The sequence below is a fragment of the Mesitornis unicolor genome, unplaced genomic scaffold (genome assembly GCF_000695765.1).
Source record: "Mesitornis unicolor isolate BGI_N332 unplaced genomic scaffold, ASM69576v1 scaffold22141, whole genome shotgun sequence".
NCBI classification, from domain to species: domain Eukaryota; kingdom Metazoa; phylum Chordata; class Aves; order Mesitornithiformes; family Mesitornithidae; genus Mesitornis; species Mesitornis unicolor.
The window spans coordinates 66790-76741 of NW_010164750.1; the positions used below are offsets into that span (position 1 = coordinate 66790).

Here is a 9952-nt window from a genome sequence, read left to right on the forward strand (position 1 = left end):
CCTAGGCAAACTGAGTATGAAGACTGAACTGTAACTTAACTGGCATTATAATGAATTGGAAAAAGTCTCAGGATCGTAATACGAGTGTTACGTATTTGTTGTGAAACCTCTGAGGTGCGTTCTCCTGAGCCTCGTTTTGTATGGCAAGTTGCCTCTTAGGATTAAAGAAAATGTTGGGGGTTTTCTTATGCCTTATCCTAGATTCCAGCCTAGTCTGCAAACCTTGTGTTCAAAACAAACAGTGGGAATGACTAACTTGGATGGCTGTAAACGATTATTCCCCACTAGCTCTCAGATTCTTCCTCTTTCCTATCCCTCTTGAATTGACTCAGCTGCTGAAGTGACACAGGCTAGAACCTACATTTGAAGAGGCTGTAAGCAATGACAGGACAGATGACTGTGGCTTTGAAGAGTGCTGCGACACTGACGTAGAAGACATTCTTACAGTTTGTTCAGGAAGCTCAGTCAATTAAAAAAGGGAGAAAAAGTTTCATGTTACGGTGAAAACTAGCTAACTGTGCAAAGAGGTACAAAAAGAAAAAGAGGGTTGAAATTACAGTAGACATGTACTACAGGCCGCCAAGCTGAAGTGGGAGACAGGTGAAGTTTTTCTGAACTAAGAGAAGCAAAAGAAGATGGAGACAGGCTAATGCAGTAAAACTAAATAGCAAAAACCACACCCCTCCCTGCCCCCAGCTACATTAGAAATAAATGGCAAAGAAAAGCAGAGATCCATTACTTAATGTAGGAAAAGACCAAACAAATGCAAAAGAGGAATTCCTGTAATATTCAGGGCTTCAGACCTTGCAGGAAAGGTAATTATGACAAAACCATTAATGAAATGCATTTAAAATAAAAGAAACAAAGAACCAAAACCAGAAAAGGCTAAGAAAGGGTTAAAAGTTGGAAACTATATGTATTCAAATCTGACACAATTTACCCAAGAGTTGTCACTGAATTAGATAAAATGATTTCTGATCAGTAGTGTGACAGGCCTTCACAAGACCATGGAGGATGGGCAAGGCTACATTAATATTAGTTCCACTATTAGCTACTCTGTAAGCTTCCACGTTGCATTACTCTAAATCATGCTGCATTACGCTAAATCAGGCTGGCATCTCAATCTCTTCCAGTACACAGCTTCAGCTTCTTGAACTTTGTTTCAGCTTAAGCTTGTGACAAACTGGGGATCACACTAACAGGTTATCAGTACAGGTGACTAGTCTAAACATCCCTGTGCCCCTCTTCCAGTTTTGGTGAACTCTTCTTCAGGGCTTATCTACTGGGAGGAACAGTAGCATCTTCACCTAAAACGACAAGTTACATGACAGAATAATAGCTGTAAACATGACAGCAAAACAAGCTCAATGCTGTGGTAGGAAGTGTGCATTTTCAAAAAAGAGGTTTGAGGTTTTTACCTTTTTAGAGATGAGCCCAAGCGGGTTACGCTGACATTGCCTCTCCTAGTATCTCAAGTTTCGCTGCCAAGACTTCCTTGCCTGGTACTGCTTCAGAACTACAAAGTCTTTGTCAAGAGTGTGTTTATCCAAAAGACCGTATCTTTTTTGTGTTACATAGCCTTGTCAGCTATTTCAGCAAGCTGCACTCTCTAACCCAGTTCAGGCTCATTCCTTGGCCTCTCTCAATACATCACAGTCACCATAATACCTCTGCATGACATCCACCTTGGCTGGCTCCCCTGCTGCAACAAACCCCGAAATATTCCTAAACTGGAGTTTCAAAACTGCAACATGAAATGCTTCAGCTAGCACATTTTAAAGACAACATTTGTCCTTGTTTCGGCTTGCTGTTGGAGACAGCAGTCAGGATTCAAAGGCTGCAGAAAAATCACCAAAAGTTGTGTAGTTCTGGTCTTTATTCTGCACAACTCACATAAGCCCATTTGCCAGCTCACTCTTAATTGCTGGACTTGTCTGGAGGTAAGAGACTTTGTAAAGCAAATAACTATTTAACTTGCAAGTCAACACTCAGATTGCAGCAGAGGGAAATGAAAAACTAAACAGACTTCATTGCTGTAACTAAAGCAGTAACTCTGTTAGCTGTCAGCTAAGACTACAGCTGCAGCCTGATTTCACAAAATGCTTCTGTAAAACCAGAAGATTCAATTCTGATATTTAATATAGTGTTAACAGCAAAGGCTATTTCACACCATAATAGGAATGGATACCTCTTTCTTTTCTAACTTAATTACTCTGATAAATAAAGCCAGCACTTGCACTGGGCTAAATCCTGCACTCTTTTCTGAATTTGAAGAAACATCTATTTGCAGAGGAGATGAGACAGCTCACCTGCCAATAGACTCTGCACTTCCTTGACACTGCAGTGGAGAGTAGACCTAGTTGGAATAGGACTGCATAGCAAAAAAAACCACCATAAAAACAGAAACAAATGCCCTTTAAAAAAAAGAAAAGTACAGTCCAATGTGTAGCAGCCAGGAGTTACTCTTACATTAGACAGCTCTGTGGAAACATTAGCTGCATGCTCAATCACGACCCTCTTTCCTTCCTCAAAGCCACAACCAGCTTGATATATGCTAGGGAAATGATCATCATTATGACACTGCACGCCCACATGCAATATTCAGGATGTCTTCATAACCTCAAAAGGATTACAAAAAAATGGAAAAGGTACAGAGAAGTGCAACAATAATGCACAGGGAAGAACCACCAAAGAGTCAGTATCGTTGGCCCAAAATCACTGAGGTTGCAAAGGACCTCAAGAGCAACTAGTCCAACCCCCGTGCCCACACAGGGTCACCTAGCGCTGGGTACCCTGCACTGTGTCTAGCTGTGTTTTGAATATCTCCACAGATGAAGACTCTACAACCTCTCTGGGCAACTTGTTCCAGTGTCTGACCACCCTCACAATAAAAAAAAGGTTCCTTGTTTTCAGAGGGAATTTCCTGATTTTTAATTCATGCCCATTGCCTCTTGTCCTGTTGGAGGGCACTACTGAGAAGAATCTGGCTCTTTCTTCATTCCTTTCCAGTATTTATACACATTGATAAGATCCCCCCCACCCCAAGCATTGTCTTCCAAGCTTAACAGTCCAAGCTCTCTCAGCCTCTCCCTGTACAAAGCATGTTGCAGTCCCTTAATCATCATTGTGGCCCTGCACTGGACTTGCTCAAGTAAGCCTGTATCTTTATTTTACTGGAGAGCCCAGCACTGGACTCCGCACTCCAGATGTGGTCTCACCAGTGCTGCATAGAGGGGAAGGATCATCTTCCTTGACCTGCTGGCAATACTCTTATTACTGCAGCACAGGATGCCATTGACCTTCTTCGCCATGAGGGTGCACTGTAGTACATGACTAATGAAAGACATAATGTAAGGTAGATAAACCAGGAGACAAATCATGAATTATTTGTACAAGATTAAAGATGAATTGCTCACTACCTCTTTTAATACAAAAAAACAGCGAGGTGTGAGGTGACAGGTTCAAAAGGGCCAAACAGATGGTTCTTCCAGTATGTAATGCAGGAAGCTATAGATACTAGAAGTTTCTGTGGGTTGAGAATTGGAGGTTCATGAAAGAAAAATCTATGGTGTTAATAAACACAGACACAATGTTGCTGAATTAGAAAATTCTTGAGCTGTCCATTTCTGGAGACTAGGAGAATTTTTTGAGAAAGAATCACCATCAGATCAGAAGTGGACAAATACCATAGCCACTTTGTTGCTGTCAAGGATAAGCCAAAACTTTTTACTGATCCAGGACGGTTTCTCTTAGGATGAATGGGAAGAGAAGCATGCTAGGCATGAGTGCATCAGCTGCTTTTTTTCTCAGTCCATGCCAATCCAATGGGCCTTCACAGGAATGAAGATTTCAGCTGATAGAACTCCAATTCCACAGGAAATCCTCAGTGGCAGAACTACAATTCTCCTTTGCAGGAGATGGGATCCTATGGAGAGCTGTGTAAGACTTGTACATACTCCACAGGTTCCAGGGATTCACTCGTCATGTGCTGTGAGCTGCAGAACATTACTTCAGTCAGCAAACTGAAGCAGCACTCACAGGATAGTTGAATCAATTGGATTTTGCCTGTCAATCCCAATTTTCCAAGGGATTAGAATTTGTTTTTTGTAAACAGCTCCTTCATTGGGAATGCTGATGATCTGAGGTGTCTATACTCGTGTGCTGTGTGTGTACAGATTTGTAATAGAAACATAAGGTTAGTGCCTTGCCAAGCAGGTAAGGTACCAGAACAAACAGCATAACGAAGGGTTAAAAGGCCTGTGTTGACAGTTCCCAGGACAGAGCTGCCAGCAGTAAACACACTTATGTCAAGACCAAAAGGCCTGCACCCTAACACCTCACAGCACAGATGACTTGCCAGCAGAAGACCCTGCATCCTAACACGGGGAGACTGGCATCCAGGCTGCTATGTATCACACAACATTCATTTTTAAATGAGCCCAACAGCAAAACCAGACTACAGATGTGTATTTCAAACAAGAAAACAACAGAAAAAACCCAGTGGTCAGCAATATGGACAAAGACTGATTGAAGCTGAAGTCAGCAAGAGCTTAATGTGAAGAATCACCCATTCAGAACTGACAACTCTGAAAAGATACGAGAGGTCAGTCCAAAGTACTAGGTTGCCATCACCAAGTAGGAAGAACCAGAGCAGTTAATGAGAATTCAACAGCTGGTATTTCTAGTCCTTCGCGTCTCACAGAAACAACATTGACCACACTTCCTCCGCTCATGCACTGAGGTGCTCGTGAGTATGCGACTGTGAGTTAATGAAATCTGGTAAGAGGCTGTGAACACACAAAACCAACTTGCTTGAAGATTTCGTAAGTATCACCTTCCCTTTTCACGGTATCACACACTGAGTTTTATTTTGCTAATTGCCCTACATGTATATTATTACACAAAAGATAAATGTGTCAAGGCACTGCAGATTCTTGCAAGAAGAAAAATAATGCTTAGTATACTCAGCCTTTTTTAGTGCTCTGGGCATATTTTCCACTCATGTGGAACACTGACACACAACTTGAAAATTTATTCCAAGGAAAAATCTACAAACAAAGACTCTGTATATGTTTGTGCAGCAGCTAGGGAAATGAGCTTCAAGAAAAATAAAAAAAAATTAGAATTTTGCAGTCTGGAAAAAAATCCTTTCACTTTAAAATGCCCACTAAGTTACCATACATTACATTGTGGAACTGTTCACCTCAAAAAATGAAACAACAGGAATTTCCTACCAGTCTCTTTTGCTGTAGCTGTTCTCTAAGTATTCTGTCTTCTGGTAAAACATCACATAGAAGAAAATAATTGTCCTGTTCTTCTGTGAAGAGATTAAGAAATGTGAGTAAGCAATGCGAAGTTGCAGCTGCTTTGAATATTTCTGCCACATAATTTGATAAACCTTTGGCATGTGTTAAGAATGTGAGAATGGTTTTTTTAAATCTGTAAAAATCAGTTATTTTAATTTCATAATTGAATGAAAGATGCTTAATTATTTGTATATACATATTTGTAAGACCTTTGCATCATCTATATTGCAGTACAAAGACAAAAGTCTTGCTTATGTTTTCTCCACTACCAGTTTTACTCTTTTTTATGATAGTTCTTCTGGAGACATAAAGCAGTTTTAATCATTTATACTGCTCAAAGCATAAAGTCAGCATGAAAAAAACCCCATGAAATCACCTTTAATTTTATCTTGCATGTGAGATTTTCAGTTATTTCCCTAAGTAATTGCCACTTTTCAGTAGTTATTATCATTTGCTATACCTTCTTCTTACCCTGACATACCACATCACCTTTTACCATGAAATCTTATTCCATCTGCTGATATGCACCACAACTGTTTAGTAATGCAGATTGAGATTTGCCTAATTTACATTTCTATTTATGTGCTTTACCCACATTTTACATTTACTAACCTTATGTCCAATTTAATAATAAAACAAATGTTATTCAAATGAATTACCTTAAAATTACTCAGCCTGTAAGAAAACACAGAACCACTTAAAAACATATTTTGCATTTGAAAGTAACTCATTTATTAATCAAAGGGTTATATGGTTGGTGAACTGAAGTGACCATTATTAAGTCTTTTACAGTTTTAAACTGGCTACACTTCAGCCTTTCCCATCATTTAATACAGAAGCCTGTGTGAGGTAAGACAAACCCACTGATTTCTGAGCTATCAAATTTGCAGGAGCTAGCCATTAAAATTAACAAGTTTGTTAATAAACAAATAAGTATTGTCTTCTTTTAAGCTCTCAATGGAGAATTAAAAGATTCAGGAAAGCCCTAACATTCTCTTACCTGCTTTTAGGTAAACTGTATTTTTCTGTTAGGAAAGAGGAAGCCAAAGAAATGCATCAGCTGCTTCTGAGAAAAACACTTCCTTTGTGCAGTAATCACTGTCCTTATGCTGGAATGTCCCACTGTGCCAATGCAGCAGAACCATGAAGTATCGTCTCTGGTCTTGCGTTGGAGCCCAGAAAATGGCAGCGTTTGTACCCCTACCATGATGATCTTGTCAACTAATACCCTTGAGGCAGTGAACACTGTGGCAGCGGAAAGGAAGGTGATTGTGCTAATTTGGCAGCGGATTTAAGCATGTATTGAGCTCATCCTTGCTCAGCACAGTGCTGAGGCACGTGTTGCAATTCTTGGAAAAGTTAAGTTTAAATATGTGGTTGAAAGTCAAACATTACTTCTGTGGTTTTCTGACCAGGGTCAGATTACTCCATACTGGCTGATCAAAGCAGCAGTATATGCCAGAAATTATCACATGGCCTGGCCAACAGAGCAAGCAAGCAGCATATTTACCTAATGGAGCTTCTGAATTTGTTCTTATCACACTACAAAAGTCTGTGATGGGTTGTTCTGCAAGTCTCTTCTTCCAGTACAAGATGTACCTTTAAAAATAAGGGGGAAAAGATAAGTTAAAAAGGAAACATCCAAAAAGTTGAATAAACAGTTGATTGGCTTTTACTTTTTCAATCTTCCAAATTCTTAAGAGTGGGTTTTTTTAATTGCTGACTCTGTCTTTTTCTTCCTTTAGTCTAGTTTTCCAATTCATTAAATTCCTTCAGCTTCATTAAAACTGGGTTTAACCATCCTGTCAAAGTGAAGAACTCAGTAAGACAGATTTGCATTAAGCTTTACATAAACACCATGACCTATTCACATCTTCAGACAGAAGTGCCACTCAGATGCATCTTTACTGAAGAGATATACTACAGAGTACTCTCAAATTCCCAAAGTATTGTAGTCTCTGTTCTGCAAGATGCAGGCAGGAATCTGAAACTCAGTAAAAATACCAAATTGTCAAAAGCGAGGTTTTGGCAGGTCTCCTGTGGAGTTACAGTGAAAGCTGTGGCTTGGCAGATATCTAGAAAGACAGAAAAATAAAGTCTCCAAACACCTGGGGGTGGGATAGCAGACAGAATAGGGAAAACACTAAATGCATCTTGAAGTTTTAACCCATCAACTGCAGTTGTTTAGGAACATTCTTGTACTATCATTCTATGACAGCAGCATTAAGACACCTCAACTGAGACGAGGCTGCCACTAAACTAGAAGCTACTGTCTAATGAAGAAGAAATCATCACCTTCAAGTATGGGATGAAGGGAACTGAGCAATCCTTGTGCTAATTCTTCAGAATCTTACTATTAAAAAAAAACCTGAAAATGCTTGAGCGCATGCTTATATTTATACTTTTGAGTCACGCGCGTGATAGAAATCATGTGAGAGTCAGTAAGGTGAAGGTTAACTATAAAATGAGAGCTCTCTATGGACATGCCATCAAATTAGGAAAAGAATCATAAAAAATTCAGATATCATTATTATGAGGACATTTCTATTTACCCTCTATCTTACTATATGAGGTCTTCCTAAGACTGATTGTAACTCATTGCTAAGTAAAAAAAATACGTTTTCCTAGCTGTTTCCCTGTATTTTCAATACTTCAGTTTAACACCTCCGATAATACGTCCTTCTTTTGTGCATAGTATTAGACTATTTTACTGATATTCAGTACAGCAAATAAGAGAAGGCACACTTCAGAGCAACAGCTCCATCATTTCACATCCTGGGGCCACTTTCGGTAAGATTTGGCTACCTCCCAACTGCATTAGCAGTAAAAAAGAATCTGAATGGATATTTTCTTGAAAAGGCGATTTTAAAATACATTTCAGAATAATCCCCCAAGCACACCTAAACTGGCAGTCCATGACTGAACAGTTCTGAATCCCTTTATTTATCTGAGGACTCTAGCATTATCTCCAAAGAACACTGCATTCTTGTTCTGCCTGCTTTCAGCATAAAACCAAACAAAAACAATTATCAGATTTCAATTTTAAGCAATGTTAAGCTCATACATCTGAATAAGGATTTATATGGCTTACATTCTTCTTCCTAAATTTCACCTTAGTATTTCTTTTTTTTTTTTTTTGCATCTTGATACACACAAGGTATTGGCTTTGGCTGAGTAACTAATTACAGAAGACCTACCAGAAAACTCCTTTTAGCTGAGAAATTATCCATTAACATTTAAACACTGCAACAGGACTCTCTACAAACTGGAGGGTACTGCCTAGCCCACCGCCTGGCCCATACATTGCTGTGTGTGTGAAAGCAAAATGCCAAGCAAGCGCCTGGTCTCTGAACTCAGATGCCAGCTGGGGCCATGCCAGGTACTGGAGGAAGTTGAGAGAGAGAAAGCCAAATGTGACCCTGCTGAGATGATCAATGACACAGCTGTAGAAGGAGTCACACTTGTATGTAGATCACAGTCCTGTAAAGTATAGTTAAAGATTAAATGTGATTTCTATGGGGAAATACTGGCAACCTTAAAATAGGGCAAATTAATTCCATCCCAGAATGTGAGATGTCCTGTACTGAGCAGCTTCTGCACAGAATACACAGCTTTAGGACATTGCACAGCAGTAGAAATAGTCTTGTCCTATACAAATAAAACCCAAAATTAAGATAGTTGACTGTATAAATGTGCTTTACAAATTAAACAGCTTTCTAGCTTGTATGCAAATCGTTTAGGGACAGGACCTGAGAAGTCCCTAGGATACATCAAAGAATGTCTAACACAGGAGAGGCCCTGTATTCTAGTATCAAATCCCCTGGTACCAGCAACATCTAGGGGCTGGGAAGTGGGAGGGGAATGGGAAAAAAACCTTACAATCCAGCAACAAAAAAAGTAATAAAAATCCTCCCACAACACTCTACTGCTTTTTAAAGTATTTTAGAAAGATGATCTCTAGTTTTCTGAACCTTTCTGTATCATCTCCACACATACACACTCACTTTAAACAATATAACCCTTACCTTCTAAAATCTGCAACCAGTTTCACATCTGCTATGACGAGCTTGTGTTCAATAATCATGTGCTTCAGGAGCTGGCTCTGTTCTGCTAAGAGATAGCATTCTTTGCAGAAAATGCAAGGCACATAGGGAGAACTTTCTACAGCAGCAACACCACCTGGACTTTCTGGCAGAGACAGAGGCTCCAAAATACACTCTGTATCTGCAATAAATAAAAACAATAATTAATTGTGACTAAGTGAATGAATCTGCATTACTTGCAGTACTTTTAGGCAGTACATGTAAAGCCTGTTTTGTTCGGTCCCAGTTTTGAGCGTGGATCGCTCCAAAGGTGCTGTGAAGTGAGTTGACTGCATTATTTCCCAGAAGGATGGTGGGAGGTAAGCACAGGCCAGTCAGCAAGTATCTGCTCCAACTGAAACTCCCAGCTGACACCAAATCAAAGACACAAGTGCTCTGTTTATTAATAAAGGAAGTTTTATGATGAGAAACCCATTTTACTTCCTCTCACTACCTTGTCTACCTGTTGATATGAATGAAGCTACTTTCTTTGCCACATTCCTCATACTATCAGGAAGGCTTTAGACTGTACAGCACAAAATGTTTTGTATGTTGATTTCTCCT

At 39.6% G+C, this 9952-nt stretch overlaps 1 protein-coding gene across 1 annotated transcript in view; it reads right to left on the reverse strand.

The window, feature by feature from the left end:
• ZNF277 (zinc finger protein 277) overlaps nucleotides 1-9520 on the reverse strand; it is a 31614-nt gene extending 22094 nt beyond the window's left edge. The window contains exons 1-3 of the mRNA XM_010194425.1: nucleotides 9332-9520; nucleotides 6817-6905; nucleotides 5235-5317 (exon numbers count right to left, since the gene is read on the reverse strand). Coding sequence (XP_010192727.1) covers nucleotides 5235-5317; nucleotides 6817-6905; nucleotides 9332-9390 — 231 coding nt within the window. The 5' untranslated portion in view covers nucleotides 9391-9520. The remainder of the gene's footprint in view (nucleotides 1-5234; nucleotides 5318-6816; nucleotides 6906-9331) is intronic.
• Between the last annotated feature and the right edge of the window lie 432 nt (nucleotides 9521-9952).